Source organism: Scatophagus argus, chromosome 13, assembly GCF_020382885.2.
Source record: "Scatophagus argus isolate fScaArg1 chromosome 13, fScaArg1.pri, whole genome shotgun sequence".
NCBI classification, from domain to species: domain Eukaryota; kingdom Metazoa; phylum Chordata; class Actinopteri; family Scatophagidae; genus Scatophagus; species Scatophagus argus.
This window is the reverse complement of record NC_058505.1, coordinates 13722461-13742918: the sequence shown is the minus strand read 5'-3', so window position 1 is coordinate 13742918 and position 20458 is coordinate 13722461. Positions and strand designations below refer to the sequence as shown.

General features: G+C 41.0%; 2 protein-coding genes across 2 annotated transcripts; both read right to left on the bottom strand.

Moving 5' to 3' along the window:
- Positions 1–5216: 5216 nt before the first annotated feature.
- On the bottom strand, positions 5217–7982 carry LOC124070043 (relaxin-3 receptor 1-like). The gene is made up of 3 exons (XM_046409656.1): positions 7081–7982; positions 6412–6855; positions 5217–6307 (listed from the first exon to the last, which is right to left on the bottom strand). The coding sequence occupies exons 1-3, from the start codon at positions 7282–7284 to the stop codon at positions 5711–5713; spliced, it is 1245 nt and encodes a 414-aa protein (XP_046265612.1). The 5' UTR covers positions 7285–7982; the 3' UTR covers positions 5217–5710.
- Positions 7983–10265: 2283 nt separating this feature from the next.
- LOC124069677 (cyclic AMP-responsive element-binding protein 3-like protein 3-A) lies at positions 10266–18660 on the bottom strand. Its single transcript, XM_046409042.1, has 10 exons — positions 18513–18660; positions 18179–18274; positions 17558–17831; positions 16923–17053; positions 16482–16592; positions 16167–16273; positions 14018–14086; positions 11370–11454; positions 10938–11031; positions 10266–10854 (listed from the first exon to the last, which is right to left on the bottom strand). Exons 1-10 carry the CDS (start codon positions 18531–18533, stop codon positions 10742–10744), a joined length of 1101 nt encoding a protein of 366 aa, XP_046264998.1. The 5' UTR covers positions 18534–18660; the 3' UTR covers positions 10266–10741.
- Between the last annotated feature and the right edge of the window lie 1798 nt (positions 18661–20458).

Genomic DNA, 20458 nt, shown 5'->3' with positions numbered 1-20458 from the left:
CTCATTCCCGCAATTCAAGTCACTAATTGGACTGTAAACACTAGCCTGCAAGGAAGAGGGAGTCTCGGCTGGGATGTTTGTTATCCGGGTATCCACCGGCGGATGCACCAGAAGGTTATAAACATTGGCTGTTGCACCCAGTAGTAGTAAATAAAATGACCACTGCAAACTTTATCAATGTGTAGTTCAAACAATAGGAAATAGCTTATAAAGTACACTGTCTCTCCCTGAAAAGTCTCACAGTCGAGCGCAGTTCAGAGGCATGTACTGCAAGGAGCTGTTCGCTCAGAATAGTGAGGAGGAAAAGAACCGAAGAACAGTGTCAAAAGATTTCTAATGTGTCAGAGTTTCACTGGCATTAGAAACTAGAAACTGTATATAGAACCTGATGCATTCTGCCTACAGCTGCTCATCCTCCTAAACTTAGCGAGAAGGCTCTTAGTGAGAAAATCTACATTAGAGCCCCATTGAATGTGAAGTCAGAAGTCTTTGGAAGGGCAACAGACAGTGCAGCATATCATAAGTCTGTGCTAGGTGGAGGTGGAACAAAGAGAGTAGAGGACTGTGCATCAGAGATTTTGTGGTTTGATGAAGCCAGAATCAAACTCCTCAGTTGTAATTCAAAGTGCTACGTCTGGAGGAAAGCAGGCACAGCTCATTAAGCATTTAACATGAGCCCTGCTGCGAAGTATGGGGGTGGCAGCTTCATGCAGTGTGAGATGAGTTTGTGCTCCAGCATGGCCTTCGCAAAAAAAGGGCGACAGTGTGTTGCAAAAAAAATAATTTGGTGAACCAGGAACCAGAGTGTGGAGTCCTTGAATCTCATTAAAGAAACATTTGAAATGACAAGATGGCTGTTTGTTTACAGAAGTTCCCCATTCAGCGCAAGCAAGCTCGAGCAAGTCTCTAAGGAAGAAAGGCGAACTTGTAATCACCGTGGAAGGCGCTGTGCTGCAAATGTGATGAAGATGGAGTGCAGAGAGGAAGAGACTGAAAAAAGAAAATGCAAGCAAAAACACTATTCATTTTGAACAGTTAATACTTCAATGTTTTCATTTTGCACATGATTTCCCTCTTCAAAAGTGTTTATTTTCTCAACAAACCTCCTGATAACTTGAACTATGTATTGAGTCATCCACATCAGCAATCATTTTAAAGGAAAATATTTTCTATAAGTAAGTAAGATTTCTTCCTCTTATCTTTGTCCAGTATCAATTTCACTGAATCGGTGATTAATTTGCTTTCGGAGATTAAAAAAAGTTTCATCTCATATTCTCCAATGAGTCCAATAGACCATAAATAAATTAAAATAGTTCAGAAAGTTAGCATGAGCCATATAAGAACATTTTGGGTGACCTGTGATCTTTATGCTCAGTTTGGGGGGAAAAAAGGAGAAGAATTAGCCACAATTTAGTCCTACATGCGTAGTAAAATGGTCAAAAAGATTCTGAATCGAGCTGTTAAGTGGGGCAGATTTGATGATGGACTATAACTGGCACAACAGTTAAGACTGCAGGAACCATTTCTTCCTCGTGGGAATAATTTTTATTATGATGCCGGTCTTTTTGGAAATTATCAGCAATTTTGGCCTTGAAAGAGGAACACAGCTTTGTCTGTTCTCCTTGCACATTTTATAATTGTAATATGACTGAGTCACATGTCTCACAAGCTCTGGAAGACCACTAACAGCTGTATTCAGATTCATTGGCACAATTCTTGATGGAGGTTATTCTCCTGAGAGAGTCATGTTTTTGTTCTTCCTGTTTGTCCTGATTGTGCTGAAACACAGTGTGCACTTCAGTCCAGTGTAAAAGCTCATTTATGTTAAATTTATTTTGGTAAATGTTTTTGTAATAGTATCAAATGTCATTGCATATGTTTATATGTATTACCCAAAAGTAACAGTGCGGAAAAGAATGAAATTCACAGTATTTAAATGAACAATTAAATTAAAACTGAAAACATTTAAAATGAAATCTTTAGAAATCTTCCAGATCTTATAGTTTGAAGGTTTTAAATGTCAAGCAGTGTTATTAAATGATGTTACAGAGTGTTGTTATATCAGAAAATTACATTTTTTTAAGTGTAGTTCAAAGTTGATATTTTCTTCAGTTCAAGGCTCTCAGCCTTCATGACAGAAACTGAGTTGCAGTTGAAAGCTCTTCATGATGAAGACAGTGACATGACATTGAAAGCTCTAGTAAAGCTGGCAAGTGAATGTTGGGAATAGACTGTGAGATGTTAAGCCTTCAGCCCAGAGCTTTACACCAGTCCTCACAGTCTTCGTGATGAAGACCGGAATTTTCTTGATGAAAATGAAATTTCTTAATGAAAGTGGAAAGTGGTTAAAAGTGTTTCATGATGAAGTCCAGCCAAATTGCTTAAGTTTTCAACAGCATGTTGGAGAATTCATCATGATAAGTAAGAATGATCATGAGCTTCTAACCGCATCTTATGGGCTTCTTGAAAACTTTAAATAATGAACATGTGTCATTTGAATAGGAGCTTTCAACTGCAGTTCAAGACTGTGAGATGTGGTTGAATCTTCCCAAACAAGCTGGTACAGTGTAAGTTGATCTTGAGTGCAACCTGATAAACGCTCCTAATGAAACACCAAAATGTTGTTTTGTTATTATTTATTTGTCCATAAATTTAAAGTTCAAGAGCAGTGGTGGTTCTGCTTGACTGACAGTGCAAAGCAGATAGTGTACTGTCCTGTGAAGACAGCTAAAAGACCTCCATAATGGAGACTTTGGGCTCTGGCTGAAAGCTGCAGCTAAGACAGTAAGTGGTCCTCGAGTTTAGATTATGTTGCTCATTACGTGGTGTAGTGCATTAACACATGATGGAGAACATTTTTGCAGCAATTTTAAAGGTGAACCAACCCTCAGAACATGTGCAAAATGGCTTGTGTTTGTTCTTGGAAATTGTGTACCCTGAGAAACCCTGAGTACTGTGTGTAGTATGTTCTGTGTTTGTACACAGCTCTGGCTCTGTAAATGGGGAACTAACAAAGTGGCTCGCTATTCCAGGCAATCAGCAGCACGTGGGATTTCCTTTCTTGCACTTGGCAAGAGGAAGAGGAGGCGAGAAGAGGGATGGTAGATCTGACACATGCGTAATGTGTAATTGCATTGTTAAGCAGGAGAGATGGCCAAGAAACTGCCAAGGAGAAGAACATCAGAAAAACAAGGGTGATAATCAGACAAGGGCTAAGAACTGAAATGTTTTGATGTTTGTGATTTGTGTGCCCGATAACGTTAAATTATTTACCCAGTATTATTCAGGTGACTTTATAGCTTCCAGAAATGCACTGTTATGATTTAGCTATAGTAGTGAGAGTTGTGAGTATCGTTCCTTGTTCTGGCTCTGGAGAACCCTCTTGCCCTTTCTGTATGTTCGCTGCATGTCCACTAATCTGAGGATTGTAGCTTCTGAGGCAGCACTGAAGGGAAAAAGAATACCTCACCCCACCTTTAATTCTTTAATCCCTACTAGACTTAAGTGATAGTCAAGGTGTTTTCTGCAAAGTTTTGCTTGCTGAGATGTAAAGATGCATCACAACTTCACTGCATGTTTAACAAATTGCCTTCAAGCGTGAACGACCCAATTCTGTGCCTTCAGAAACTGATCTTTCACTCTCACCTCATGCTGGAAAGTAAACATCTCCAGTCTGTAATTGCTTTAAACTAAAGGATCTGTACTGGCCCCACATGGACAGATAGGACTGACACTCGAAGATGCATTTCCTCAAGTGGTTTTCATCGGTGGAAGTTGTTCACTGTACTTAACGATGAAAGATTGTAACGCTTGTACCTGTCAAATGTTGCTTGTTTTCTGTAGGTCAGCTCCAAAAAGGAAAAGGACCATGTGGGTGTGAGTGAATGTACTGTAGCCGATCTGCCCACTGGTTAGAGCCTGTAAGTAAGTAAGGAGCAAGCTTATCTAAGAAACAATAACAGATGTCAGTAACAGAACACTTTCTTTAAATAACACAGTAAACACCAAAGAGGGCAGCTATCTATACAAACAAGCTGGTCCTGATCTTCAGATAATTCACACTTGGAAATCACACCTTTAATTTTTTCTCATTTGCAGCTGGAAGATGGCCTGCTTGCTTTTTAGTGGCACCAGAGCCTCCCACGCAGAGACCTGTTGAATGAATCTGTGATTCTGCTTGGAGAAGTAATTACTACCACAGTGGGACACAATAGAAGGACTGTGTTGGAGTGTGTGTGGTATTTGCATGTCAGCCCCTGTCTGTGGGCAGCTGAAGATGGTTATCTATGATCAAATTTTAAAGGTTGCAAAAGGGTAAAAACGTGGAGCAGCTTTTGTGTGGTTGACTCATTTTTATCGTCTGTGTGGTTTTGTGACTGCTGTGACTGCAGATGAGATTAACTTTTCAGGGACGTGACTAAACTCTTTTGTCCTCTCGTTTTATTTAAGGTCACATTACATACATGTAATCACAAACAATTCACAGCAAATACAGCAAGGCCGACACAAAGAGACATGAAAGCGGCCAACAGTTTCATGCTAGCAGCACACGCTGCCTACTCTGAATAACAAATATCCTGGTGTAAAGTTTTACAGCATGAGTCCTGAGGGAGTCAGCAACAGTAACATGAATTCATATAAATCACATCAGTCCTAATGAAAACATTCTTCTCTCGGTCCTCAGGGTTGCCTGTGTGAGTGTCTGAGATGCAAATACAAATATCACTTCTACAGGTTGAACTATTCATGCATATCACACTAAAGCATGATATTTTGTGCACAATTACAACCCTATTTACTTCTTTCTCATAGAATAAATGCAAATGCCACCTGAAACACTAGTCGATCAATAGTAAACTGTCTCTCAAAGCCGGTTAGATCCTTTTCTTTCTTTTGTCTTGCCATCCTGATACAAAATCAGAATCAACTGGGCCTGCTTATTCTTATACATGCAACAGAACATGACTGGATGCTAATTGCTAATTAGTACCATTCAGTGCACCATTCAGTGCACCAGTGAGGAAGCATCTGCATTTGTTCCAAGTTTCTCCACTCATTTATTCAGGTCTGTCCTATATTTTGTCACTCGTCTGTAATTTGACAATGAGTTCTAAACTACAACATAGCTCTTCAGGTTTGGTTTTCTAAAGTGACTGTGTCCAGTTTGAAAGCTGAAATAGATTTGGTCACACAGGAATGTGGTTAAAAGTGGCAACTGAGATTATTGATACCACTCTGATGTCTGTATACTAAACATAAAGCTAGAGCCAGCATTTTGCTGACTTAGCTTAGCACAAAGACTTAAAACATCTGGTTCAAAGTAAACAAAATTTGCCTACAAGCACCTCTAAAGCTCTTTTTATATACTAATCTGTACCAAAACCAACCCATTGCCTGAGACTGCAGAAAGCTCCCAGTCAAGGTCAAGAAACAGTCCAGCGCATGATTTTTTTCACATTTCTGTACACATCGTGTTAATTAGTGAGCTTCCCATGTGCTCGTGGACAGAGCCAGGCTAGTTGTTTCCCCACTTCTCCAGTTGTTGTGCAAAGGTAAGCTAACCTGCTGCTGGTTGCAGCTTCATAAATCCAAACATGAGTGCGGCAATTAACCTTTTTATCTAACTGTCAGAAAAAAAAGAAGTGACTCTAATTCCCAAATTGTCAAATGTTTCCTTTTTAAAAAGGAAAGTAAACCACATAGTGATGTCTTAGTGTATCATAACCAGGCTGGGTGGTGCTTCCTCCACTCTCCTCCCTCTCAGAGCCAGAGTGAGGACATTTTGGATGGAGCGAGACACTCTCAGCAGAAGTGCCTTCAGTCCCGCTCTGTACTCTTTTCGGATCAGGCAGTAGAGCACTGGGTTGAGACAGCTGTTTGCATGAGCTAAACACACAGTCAGGGGGAAGGCATAGGCCTGGGCATTGTAGAAGGCTTTACTGAAGGGCACCATGTCAAATTTAATCAGTACCCCCCAAAGGGTGAGAGCCTGGTTGGGCAGCCAGCAGATGAAAAAGGAGAGAACTACAATGGTGACAGAGCGGGTGACTTTGGAGCGGCGGCGTTGGCGTCCTCTCTCAGACTCTGACCTCTCTGTGACAGCACTGCTGACCATGCTTCCTACGATGCGCCGGCTCAGGATGAACCTCAGGAGGAGGAGGTAGCACACGGAAATGACGATCAAAGGAACTACAAATCCCAAAAGGACTTTCTGTGTTTGATAGAGTCCAAGCAGGATTTGAGGATCCCAGTGATCTGAATCAGAGTCAGAGAACCGCACTAAGCACAGCTCGTCATCTGTAGACACCTGCAAACAGAACAAATGCAAAAGAGGTTGCTCACCCAGAACAAAAAGCATGTACTGTAAGCAAATCAAATCAGAGACGGTAGTTCAGGCTCAATTCAACAAACCTGGACTGTGGTGGAGTAGAAAGCATGAGGCAGCGTAGCCACCAGTGACACCATCCAAATGGCTAAACTGGCCCATTTAGCACGAGCGGTGGCAATCCTAGGACTGCCCATCTTCAGGGAGGTAACCATTGAGCGGTAACGGGTCACGCTCATGGCAGTGAGGAAGAAGACGCTGGCGTACATGTTCAGGGTGGTGACCGAGCTCACAATCTTGCACATGACCCGGCCAAAGGGCCAGCGGAAATCCAGCATGGTGTCCACGGCCCAGAAGGGCAAGGTGAGGACAAACTGGAGGTCAGTCAGCGCCAGGCTTATCACGAAGCAGTCGATGGAGGAGTGCTGGTGACCCCGGTGACGGGAGTGGAGCAGGAAGAGTGCCAGGAGGTTACCCACAAGGCCCAGAACACACACCACCAGGTAGACCAGGGCAATGAGAACTCGCACCTGTCAAACACATGCGATAATGTTTTATTCTGTGGTTTCATCTTAGAGCTGCTACATGCTCATAAAAGTGCACCTCCAAGCCTTTTTTTTCCAGAATATTTTGACTGTTGCAAAATGGCTTGTCTTGACATGAACACTTATTCATTTTATCCATCTGGATTTGTAAAAATTAATTAATTAATTAATTAAAAAGAAAGGAAAATGTAAATCCTTAAATACACCTACTACCAGGTTTGCACTGTCTCCGTGCAGGTCCAGCGAAGACTCCTTGGAGAGGATGTGAAGCCAGCAGTTCAGTGAAAGATTCAAAGCTGCGAGGTTGGAGGCTGCTCCTGTGGTGCCGACAAGTTTGACGATTTCGCGTTCATCCTCCTCTCCGCACACACTCAGAGCGCTCAGGGATCCGGAGGCGCTGCTGTTGCTGTGCATGATTCTGCAGAGGAAAAGGAGGCTCTCCGTTTAAAAACAACTTCCTCCTGTTTCAGGCTAACTTCCAGAGTGTGGGTGCGCAGGTGTGGATGCAAAAATCCCCATCGTTCTCGTTCTGTATTTAGCCTATAGTTCAAAGTCTCAGCGGGAGATCAGGGCTGCATGATTCATCCGAGTGATTTCTAAAGTTAAACGCATTTCTGCTCTCATGTTGCTCTTTTTTTTTATAAGCGAAATAAAAGAAAAAAAAACTGATTAATCCGCGCCAGCCTACTTGAGGGCGTTCAGGCTGAAGTCTGAAGTGAAGCAGGCGCCTCTTCTTTCACTGACGCTGACAGCAGCCTCGAACTGGAGGTTTTTATAGTCGCTGAGGTTCTCCTCCGCTGCTCGATCGCGCATCGCCCGGGCGCGCACATGGAGGCTTCAGTATGCAGACACGGTATCACCATACTGGCCTGATTATTGCAGCAGATATAAGGCAGGAATGAAAATCCACTTTTTGTAGCTTCAAACTTTTGTAGCTGGCTTTAAACTTTCCACTTCCATTTAAAAATAACGAGATATGTTTTTTAAAGATTTTCATTTGAGCAGTACATGATGATTTATGGGTAAACAAACAGGCAAAGGCTTGTGTTGTGCTGCATGATGGGAAAAATTATTTTGTTGTGCAAAAACAATCAGTGTTCTCTTAATTATCTTTGCTGTTAGGTGAATGGATTGTTGGCTCTTTTCTTGAAAAGCTCGAAAATCAGACAATTTCATGCTGTGGTTCTGTTTTCTTTCTAAATTAAAACTGTGTTGCACACGAGGTCACTGACTAGCAGAGTATTTGTATTCTATAAGCTTGCTATTCATTGTTTGTATATTTTATGTGTTTTTTTATTACATCATTTTCCTCTTTGATGGATCCAGCTAATCACAGCCCCTGATGTTATGTCCAAATATCGCCTGTAATCTTCCTGCACATGAGGGTAAATTATGGTATTTTCAGAAAGGTTTCCTTATCATGTCAGCGTTTGTTCACATGCATCTGAAATGATGCACATCAGAGGATGATACTTTTGATTTCACACACACACACACACACACATGCATCTATTTCTGTGTTTGTGTGTGTGTGCTTCATTTGCATGTCTTATAGGTCACTGTTGGTATTCACACAACGCTTTGGCCAGCTGCATATGCTTTCCAAAGAAAAGAAAGGGCAAATCAGGGCAGAAAAGTTAAAAATGGTTTTCTCAAGTAGCCTCAACGGTCTAAAGTGGACCTGCTTTAACACATCTGTATCTTTCACCTCTCACCTGCATAAGGTGTTTTTGTGTAGAATCTGTGACATCCTGTCCCTTAGCAAGCCGTAATGAGTCACCTCCACCTCGCCGGCTACAACTCACACTGTATAAGCAATCTTCTCCTCTAAAATACTGCATTACGAGCTGCACTTTAAACTCCAGTAAATGCAATTTGTTGTTCTTGCTTATTCTTGCTTGTTATTCTCACGGATAGAAATGCAGATTGAGTCCAACCCTGAGATTTTCTGTGAAGGCCCTCATTTGCATTCTATGAAAGCTTTCTAAGACACTTTAAGATGTCTAATCTTATTTTCATCTGTTTGCCTTTGTTTTTCTCATCACCTAGAAAACAAAGGAACAGAGGGAGACTGACGCAGATCATGCCAGACCATCTTACAGACAAAGTGATTTGAATTCACACTCTGAATGCCTCCCTATGCATTGCTGCAATTCATAAAATACAACAGCAGTGAAATAAAGCTCTTCATGCAAGCAAACACACTTTTTTAGAAATCCAAGTGTTTGCAAAAATGCAAGAAAGTCCTTCATTCCAAAAAGGGAACAAAGCAATCACTGAGACTCTAAACTATCCTTCACATCCAAAAACTGTTACCATTAACCACCCAAGGTTGTACACTGCACATTTTCTCCACATTTTTATTGTCACTTAAGCAGCAAAATTTGAAGTTCCCCAGTTCATGATTGTGAAGGTAAATGTTTTTCTCCTTCTACTCGTCTTGCAAGAATATTTCCCTCTTCTGGTTGCAGCACCACTGCTCAACTCTGACGTGAGTGATATTCTGATGTTCAGTTTTTTCCTTAACTCTCTCTCTCTCACATCATCATAACACACTGCTGGAAGCAGTCTGATCAATAATTTATTCCTGACCCTGCTAGTGTAGGCCTAATTTTTAGTGGGGTTTGCTGAAATCATGTGTTTATTTAAATTGTTAAGTTTCGTCTGTCTCTTCATGTGTTGTAACACGTGAAACAAACAGCACTCACCTATTCTGCCAAGAAAGCAAATACTAAGAGTCCTCATTAACACAGAACACACACCTAGAACATTTTTCAGTAAATTCTGTAGAATTTTTACAGCATGGAATAAAATAACAAAATTGAATATTTTACTTTTAATTTTAACGGCTTCATTATTTTTTATTTAATCTACATACATTACAGTCTGGTGCCAGCTGTGTAACCCTAGTGTAGAATACTAAATTCTTTTAATTTTATTTAAATTGATTTAGTTTTTAGATATGCACCTGACTCTTGGGATGAATATGTTGGTTGTTTAATGGGCACACAATTTAAGTCCACACTGAAGTATATCAACAACTATTGGATGGATTGCTGTGAAAACATTCATGGTGCCCAGAGGATGAAGCCTGTTGACTTTGGTGATCCTCTGGACAATAGTTATATTTTGACAAAACAGTAACAACAAAGGCTCTTGTGCTCTAAAATCAAGATATGAGCTCCACTAATTTTAAAACCCAAAGCCCACATTCCCATGCTGACATCTGGCATGAAGGTGGAATTTGTTAGGAGTTTTTATTGAAGTGAAAAGTCATCTTACAACTTTTGCTTGTAGTGTAAATTACCTCATTATTTTTAGGATGCAAATCTCCTCCACCAGGCATTACTGGGAAGAACAAAACATTTCTGGTGCTCTCAGCATTCACTGGAGTAAACTTTTTATTTCTCTTGTGCTTTTGTCAGTTGCATCAGTATTACACTGAACTGTTTACAAAATGCATTTTTGATAAAAGTTTTCAATATATACATTAAAAGTAAATAACACGATACAGAATGAATATACATTTGTGTCATTTCAGAATTTATACATGCCTACATCTTGCAGTGGTAGACCTTAAGAAATATGAAACATGTTTCAACAAGTCCCAGAGGCTCTTTTGTGCAAAGTGAAAAAACAAAGCTCCTCACTGACCTCCATCTGAAGGAATTTCAGTTTGAGAAAATCTTTAAACGAGCTGTTTGTGTGTCTGTGAGTTGGAGTGGATGGCAAACACATCCATAACACCTCACTCTCTGCAGTGAGAAAGTGAGAGACGTACACTGTTAAGCAATCAAACTGCTCATTTGGATGCTGTGCTTGCAAATCAACAAGAAAATGAGAAATCTGCCTTGGGCAGATGTGTCTGTGGTCAGAGCTTCTTCATCCGGCTGCACAGGTTCTCAAATCCCCCGGAGACAGACAGGAGAGGGAGTGGAGGGACATCTCGTGCTTGATCCATTGACTGCAGGGAGCGGAGCGGCACTGTGGGCAGAGACATGATGAAGAGGAGTGACTTTGTGTATGTTGGAGGGAGAGGAAGTATGAGTGTGTGTATGTCTACAGACCTTTGATCTGTGTGTACTCTCCCCGGCTGAGCTGGCTGTAAGGTTCTGGCTGAAGATTTGAGGAAATGAGCAGGGAGAAGGAGAGGAGCAAAACCTGGACATAAATACAGACAGCAGGGCAAAAACAGGCCAAGCACAGCACACAGAGGCCAAAGCAAAAAGACAGACAGCATGGGGAAAAGAAGAAAAGGGGTCATTAGATGTAACCTACATACAGTTTTGCACGAAAGATGAGCACAGGTGCTATTCAAACCTTACACTCAATTAAATTCTTAAAGGCAAACACAGCAGTAGTCTGCAGAGGAGTACAGGCAGTGGTTTTTAATGATGTGCTCAGGCACTGACCTACATCCATCATTTAGCTGCTGCAGATGATGCTGTCTGAGCAAATCCTCAATGGTGCAAACTAATGTAATGTGTTAGATATCTCACCAGGATGCAGGTCCCTCTGTGCGTTGTTTTGCTGGTGCTGTTAGGGAGGAGAGCCTGCAGCTTGCTTAGCTGCTCCAACAGAGCACTGCGGTTCAAATACAGACAGGAAGATAAAAGAGAAGGTGTACAGTTTTCACATGAAGGGCTACATACGCATCATTGTTCCAGCGTCTGTGATCGCTGGCAACTAAAGCAACAAAAGGAAGAGCAGCGTGCGGCGGGGAATTGTACACAAAAGCCTTTTTATTTCAAGTCACCGCAGCAGTCTGCCTACACCAGGAAGAACGCATCACATCGACATGGCAGGATGAAGAGGAAATAAATTTAGAGAACATTATGTGAGGTTTTAAAATTGGGTGGGCTTGTATTCTAGTGATTTTACACCAAGCCTCCTCAGTCCTGACTTTAAAGTAGAATTTTTCTTAAAAAGGCTGTCAGAATCTACAGAGGGAGGGGCCTGGGGACAAAATCAATAATCAAGATCAATGAAATATTGTCAGGTATAGTCCACACAGCAAAGGCACAAAAGAGAGAACGAGACATGACTCATGCAAACAATTTAACCACACGAAAACAAATCCAAGTGTGTGATGAAGTGACAAGTAAAAAAGATAAACCATGAGAGTTAAAATATTCAAGGCATCGCTTTAAAGGGCGTTTTGTTGGTTTTATTTCCTGTCTTTGAGACTATGCCCACAGTTGAGCATAACAGGAATTGCAAAGACTGAAGAAGAAACACGTGATGTTGAACTGTGGCTGTTTTTACAGCTTTTACAGTGAGAACACACACACATTCACATGTGAAAAATGCTAAGCTTCTGCATGTGAACTGAAATTTTAACACGTGAAAAGAAAATAGTGTCACAAGTGAATCGGACATTTTCACAAGTGATTGACCTTTTTCACGATGAATGTGAAATTTACATTTTCACTTGTTACATTTCCTTATGTGATGCGCGTCTTTTTTTTCACATGTGGACAGAGTTTCCACATGCAGCAATCTAAGGGTGTGCAAAACCACATAAGTATAAATCTTACAATCAATATTTAAAGCGAGACTTTGCGTCAGTAGTATTCTTTGGGGATCAGTTTGCCCACTTTCTCCATATGGTGTGCTAAGTGATACTCAGTATTTAAAGAGCTTGGAAACTTTTTTATGCTTTCCAACACCAGAAGCACAAGAGCAAAATTGCAATGAAAGGATTAAACAACGTGTTTACATGGTCCAGTGATGGAAGAAGTATTCGAATCCAGCATTGGGCTAATATTACTGCTGCATATGGTTCATCTGACTGCTGTAGATGTTTGAGGTTGAGCTCATTTTATCTACTTTATATCCTGTTGGGTAGTTTAATCTACAGCAATGCATCATACTCTGTCATTTCATTATGTGTCTGTAGCGTCGCTGTCCTGTCAGCAGCCCTGTTTTCAGCTTTGTGACAATGCAGTTTCAATTTTTTTTTAATTTTGAATTTTGAATTTTTTTCAATTCAATTTTCAATGCAGTTTGTCCACAGGTTTTTTGAAATATTTATCATTTGGCCTTAAAATCAGAGAATTTTCTGTGTACATAAAGGAACACTACCTCCTTGGGTTTATTGCAAGCTTTCACATTCATATTCACTGCGTCTGTAGCTACAAGTTTTCATGGAAAAAGAAGGTATGAAAAACTATCATATGAAAATGAATTATTAACTAAAGCTATAAGACAAATGTAGTGGAGCAGAAAATGCAATATGTGCCCCTGAGATGTAGTGCAAAATGTGCTGTACAAAATGGAAATACTCAGTATAGTACTTGAATTAAATAAGTAAGTAAATAAGTAAATTAACTTTTGTTTCATTCCAATCTGCTGTCACATAAACTGTAATCGTAAGCATGTCCAGCTCACCAGCTACAGCAGTAACTGAACATGTGAGCAGCTTTAATTACATTATGTTGTTGCCTTACAATAACGAAGGCTCATTCATAACCAGACGATTCACAGTGCAGCTATCATTTCCTCACTGTGGTGTCTAATCTCACGACTCATAACTAACTCCACTCTGCAACAGAGGGACAGCGCATTTTAATTGTTTGTCTTATTCATGAATCAGTCACTGGTGTAACTGGTGCTAACTTCTTCCACATTCAGCTTTAGCTTTTCTTTTATCATTATATCATGTGTGTAAACATCAAGAGCATATTTAGGACTCCATTTTACACATTGTTTAAATAAGTCAGCCGGAGCCTGCATTATTAACCGGAATTTGAGCTTAGACAGAAACATGTGGTAGTTGCTGCTGAATACAGAAAGTTTGACAGCAGTAGTAGCGATTATTAACAGAGGCAGAGCTCAGCAAATGGTCAGCTGACTCACTTACTCATCGATTAGCCAGTTCACAAGATTATTTGTCTAAATTGTTATTCAATAAAAATGACAACTCGATAAGAATGGAAAGACTTGCTGCTTTTCTCTGTAAATTGAATATGTTTGGTTTTATCAGAAGCGATTTGAAGACGTCACTTTGTGTTTTTGGAAACTGATGGGCATTTTCCCACTAGTTTCTTTCATTTTTTTACTAGAGCTATTGGGAGTAATAAATAGATCAATCATTGATGAACATAAGCACTGGTTGCGGCCCTTGTTGACTCATTCGAGGACTCACCTGTTGGTCTCTTCCAACCGCTGGATCTTTCTCTGCAGCTCGAGGTTGGTGGCATTACATGCAGACATCCTAAAGAAAGACAGAGGGAGGAATCAAGAGAAAGGGGGGGTGATGTAGATAAAGTTGGGGTATCAAATAACATTGTGCTGTTATGCTGCATTGTTTCCCCTTCATTTCTCTCTTTGCCAATATCCGTCTGCCGGGATTTTATCTCACACCCCATTCTGTCATCCAATGTCTCCATTCCACCTCTGCCGTCTCCCCTGTTTCTTTTTAGTCACTATGAGTCACCCTCCATTCTGACTCTCTCACTGAGCTGAATCACGCCTGATAATGATGCCCTGTTGATACGCTCTGCTTGCAGCTGACTTAATTACCAACAAATGCTGACTTTGCTCTCTGCTGACAGCCTCACCCCATCATGAAACTTTTGTTTTCCTCAGGGAACAGATCTCAAGCTTGAATGAGATGTTGATAGCATGCTGTTTGATATTTAAAGGTCCCATTAGATAAGTAGTGTTTTTTTAAAAAAGTACTGGTACATGTACAAAGGTTTGTTAGGGGATTGTTGGCCTCGGCTGTGTGCTAACAATCAATTTTGAATTAAACTTTGACAGAAGGCAGGACTAGGCAAAATGTTCTCATATATAAAATATGCGTCAATTGATTCAGGGGAAAAACATCATGGTTTCTTGGTTTATTGATTACCACACACTGGCCTGTCCATTTTCAGACCTTAGACTCTCTTCTTTCTGCCGCTCTGATTTCAGGTTCAGTTTTGGGTTGTGGCACCTCCACACAGTCTCAGGTGACTACCTTGTTCGAGTGTTACAAAGAGAATTATCTGAAGCCCAGCATCAGTAAGATCGACCAATACTAATAATTACTTCAGCAGAGGCTGAGGGGTCTGTCACATGTGGGGGCAATAGCTGCATAGCCCTTTGCCGAGGCATCTTTTATTATATGAATCAAACTACAAGCTCTACCACTCTGTATTGTTTGCGGAGGCGTGATGAGGCAGAAGAGCCAACGTGGGGGAGGCAGGCAGGATAAACAAATTTGGTGACAAAAGATGACTGCATGGTAGGGCTCATTCTACAGAGCCTGAAGGCAGAGGAGGAGGAGGAGGAGTAAACTGAACTCCATCTTGGCAAAAACCTCCAGCCTCTCCATTGTGAGACGCTGCAGCTATAACTTTTGATCAGAATAATTTCAATGATTTGTGTGCATAGAGCACCTCCCTCTGGAGTTTTTGGTGATGTGGACATGATGTTAATCTTGATCTGTTTTATGCTGCATACACAATAGTTTCTCCAGAAGGAGTTTCTGTTTGTATGAAAAGTAAAGTCTCTAGTTTTGCATGTTAATAAATTAAATTAAGATGTCTTAGCTTTTAGCTCAAAGCTCCACTGTACTGTAGATTCTTTGGTTGAGTCTGTGTGGACACAATTATGGATATTTTACTCATCGTATATACTCTTATAGTAGTTGTGTGCTACCTAAGAGAATTAGACCATTATTTTAGTGGAAGTACCTGTTGAAAATTCTCAGTGTTCCTGGATCGTAATGAACCATATCTGTGGAAGTAAAAATCTGCTCGCTGCTTGGGTTTTGATCTTTGCAATGTCAGGTCTCTATTATTTCTGTGGTGTTTTGGTGCTGAATCCCCCAGCTATCAATTTACTTTGTGTCCAGCTCTGTGAAGCCCTTTTCTCTTGAGACAGTTTGAGTTTCTGTCAGAATCAGGTCTTTCTTTGTTTGGTCAGCCATGACAGCTACCACAACTCAGAGGTTTGTCTTTTTATTCCAAACAAACCTCTTCTGTTGCTGTGAATTTCCTTTGAGCCTCAGCAGTCTTTTCGAGGGCGGACCTGATAAACACCAGGTATCAGCAAGTGGAAAGGTTTTCAAAAGCTCTTTGTGTTTTTTATCTACCCTTTCAAAGGTATGGAACAGTCAAACGATCATTTATTTTTTGAATTTTTTTCCCATAGCATCCTTGCAGCAGTTTATTAAAGTTAATGGGTATATGATAAAATAGACTCAACTGATAGCGCTTCAGAGCATTACACATTACTACAAAGTTTAATTGTCTAAGCCGGGGTGTGTGGAGATTATGTTGTGGTGACTGAGGAAGCTGAGCTCTTACCTGCCCTCCAGACTATCAACGTATTCCCTCTTCTTCTTACGACTCTCTTGAGCCGAGTGCTTGTTGCGGATTTTCCGCCGGATCTTCTTCAAAACTCTCTCTTCCAACTTGTCATGGAGATGAAACACATGGGAGGATATGGTCAGTAAAAGTAAGAAGAAAAGGGTAAGTGAGGGGAAACTGGCTTGGGGCGAGGGGCTCACTGGCAGAGCTTTTGTAAGCAGGGATCCAGATTTAGATTTAGATGTGTGTGTGTGCAGCATGAGAGAAGACATCTGCCCTACATACATGTAAGTGTGTGTCTTGCTCATGTACCTTGGACAGGGGCAGGTTGCTGGGTAAGTTCACCCCTTCTTTGGCCAGAAGTTTCTTCTCATCCTCATTAAGTACAAGCTCTTGCAGGGAATACTGGGGGATTTGTTGCGCCTGGGAACCAGATGGACAGAATATTCCAGTTAAAGTTACTCACTGGGCGGTTTGGCCAAAAGGGTGTTTGAGTGGATCAGTGCATTAAATTCTGTTTATTTTAGTGCAGAGTGTACCCTCTTGCTCTAAGAGTGGGGAAAGTCGCCACAAGATGGATCTCTTGGTAAATCATACAGAGAAGGAGAAAGCACGAGGTTGTACACATAGTTTATAATGTATCTTTTCGGAACACTGAGACTGAATTATTTTTTCTCTAACTCTTCCCCACTGGTTAGAAAGCATGACAAAATTTCATTCCTTCACAGAAATATTCAACTCTTCTGTCCTTACTGTGTGTCCCAAGTTGGACAGCAGCAGGTCCTTCACTGTGAGAGTCTGAGTAGATGACAGAGGGGAGCTTTGGTTCCTAGTGAGGCAGTATGCAATGCCAAACTGCTCTTGGAGGTCAGTGGACTCCCAGCCTGCACAGTGAAAACAGCAAATGACAATTCACAAAATTGCCTCCATGTGCCATTTAAACAAAATGTTCACATAGCTGCCTTAAACTCAATCCTTGTGTCTGCTCCACCCTGCCGTTCTTTAGAAGACCCTCTACAAAACATATTTCACATAAAATACAACATGAAAGGGACCATTATTCAAATGCTGCCCTAAAAAGACAATTTCCTCACGTGATGAATGACAACTGCATGGACATTAATCCTTTTCAAATGCTCAGAAATAGGAAAAACAAATTATTTGCACTCTGAAAGAGCCCTTAACTGTAGGTCAGTGGCTCTCATTATTCTGCAGCAGAAAGTACAAATGGATAAATCTCACACCAAGGTCTTCGTTTTACACCTGGCTGTTGATTTGCATTTTAACATCCCATTTGTTCTCACTATTAAAGCAAATAACTCTAAGCTCAACAGCATAAAATGCCAGTTGTTTCATGTCATAATTTTTCCTCTTTACTGCAGTCTTACCAAAATCTATGGAAACATAAGCAGTATTTTCATTTGGTGGTGGCTGATACTCCAGATGTGGAGGCTGAGGAAAAGACTGTGTGTCAAAGGCTGAAAAAGATGTGCAGGAAGGAGGGCGAAGGCTCTCTGTGGGATCTGCCGGGGGGTCCTCGTTGATGCCACTGTCAGTGGTGCAGGGTGACCACAGGGGGGAAGCTGTAGCAGAGGAGCAGTCACTTGCACCCAGTAGGGCCTCCAGGAAGTCATCAGCAGTGCTTCCTTCAGGGTTCAGGGTCTGTCGGGGAGAAGGGAATGTATACATCATCCCATCTCCTAATCAGATAATCATATTTCTACACACGAGAACAGTCACACACACACAAGCCTCTTAATTCCTTGACCACATGTGCCTGTGCCTCATCGGTGCCTGCAGCCACACAGGAGAACACAGTGAAGCAGTAAATGAGCTCCTATATCTCCAAAGACCAGTGACACACGGCCCTTGCAGAGGATACAGATTACACGCAGCAGCAGTCAGATATTCATTTTCTGATGAGATCCACTGAATTTGCGGCTGAGATAATGTGCCCCTCAGATGACTCTGCTCCGAAGCATATGGCGCCAAATGGTCATGGTACTCACGTCATGAACTGTAGTCCATGGTTGATTGTTGTGGCAACCGGCGGTTTCATCTGTGTGCCTAAGCAGGAGGTCAGTGAGGTCCATCCCACCATGCGCCTGAAAAGAAGAACTACTCTGAGCAGCGGGTTTAAAAGTCAAGGCACTTCTCAGTTTCTCAAGAGAAAACCTCTGAGGGTGTTGGGGCTCAGCTCCACTCTTGACAAAGACTTCTTAACTACTCAGTAAACTTTATTGTGCTGTAAAACTGTTTTTTTCCTGCAGGCACACTCAGCCTGAATCCTTCTGTTTGACACAAACCAGTAGTTGCACCCATTGCATAACAAATGTGTCTTACCTTGTCCGCAGTCAGGCTCATAATTCCAACATTAAAGCAGCAGCTGATGAAATTATGGTGAAATTATCCAGCAAGAATGAAAACACACAACCAGATCAATATGTTCCTCTATGTGACTTTGGCGTCTGGAAGGAATGTCTGAGTGTGCAGCAAGGGACAAAGTTGAAATGCTGCATTCCTCGAACCCAGCTGATCACCATCCAATGAAGTGTTTATCAGACAGCTGAGAGAGCCAATCAGCACAAACTGAGACTCGCTGATGAATTAGTTACTCAAAGTTGGTCACAGGTAGCCCAGAGTGACCTTTGATGTCATCATGGTGAGTCAGGATTGATTCCCTGCAATGTGGTTTCACATTAGTTTTATTTGCTGGAGAAGGTTGATGAGATCTTTCTTTTTTCTTTTAAAGTATCACGCTTTTAACTTCACCTGTCACCTTGAGAAGAAAGCTTTATTTGAACAGATGTTTTTGCCTTATGATCAGACAGGCTGATACAAACAAATACTCACTCTTCCTCTCTCTACTCCACAGTTCACCACTTGCTTGAAATCAAACCAATTGTATTTATTTTATGATTACTATAAATATCCACAAGTGAGCATTTTAATCACCTTAAGTATCACAGTGGTTCCCAAAATAGTGACAGAGAGTTATGCCAGCAGTGTGGTTAGACAGACAACAGTGTTGGTCCATCAGAGGGTTGTTGGATTCAGTACATCAAACTATTTGCTGAACCGTCATGAAATTTTGATACAGACATTCATGATTCATGATTCTTTCTGTTTCCTGGGGAATTTCTGGTAAATTTTACTTCTTCTACACCTCTAAAAATAAAACACAGATATATATTTTTGTATTTCAGCTGGTTGAATGAGGGGTCACTGGCAGACATTGCTTTACTTGTGCTTTCAAACTGACAAAACTGACTTGCTTTGAATTCAACATTGATTTTCACAAAATTGGTCACAATGTTGTTGTTTTTTTGGAGGGCAGGGGGCTTTCCCAGCTTCATTGTGTCATGCAGTATCCATGTACATACATACATACATACATACATACATACATACATACATACATACATACATACATACATACATACATACATACATACGTACGTACGTACCATTCAAGCGAACATTAACAATTTTTCTGTTTATCTTTATGGCCACTTTCAGCACCTGTTTTGTTCTATTTCTCCGCATACACACCATCAAGCAAAGAAATTATATAACATGTCCTCCAGTTACGTAAGAGGGACATGCACACTTGCAAAGACGTATCTAATTGTTATCACAGTGGGGAAGAGATTCTTCCAGCGGCAGAGCTATTACAGTTGTCTTCAGTACAGAAAAAAGCAAAATCAACAGTCTGTCTTCAAGTTTCCAGATGAATAACAACAACACAATGAGAGACTCAGCTCCACATGTTGATCTGGTACTCAAACAATTGAAAGCCATTTTCTTTTCTTTTGACATTGTTTTTTTTCCCGTTGATGTTTTTTTATCTTCATCAGGCTGTTCAAAGTAGACAGAGATGTGACACATTTTCTTTTGATTTGTCTCTTTAGTTTCTTTTCTCTGGTATGTCGTTGGCTTTACTAATCCACTAAAAAGTTTTAAAGTGTGGAGGGATGTGAACGTGTGGCAACTGGGAAGAAAAGAGTCTATCCTGACACAAAGGTCCCAGAGCAGATTCAGAGCTAGGCTTTGTAAGGGGCACAGCTGAGACCTTATTTTTCTGTATAAATTATAAAGATGAGAAGGACCTACTTGTTTCTTATCTTTTCTGATTGTGTGTGACTTATGGCACAGAATGTGAATAAATCAAACTCTCCAAAGCAGCTCTGAGGGGTTTGATTTCAACACTTTGTGGAGACAGACATTAATTTTACAGCTCATGTGGACTTTTCACAGTCTCCTTACTGAATAAAAATACAGTTCAATCA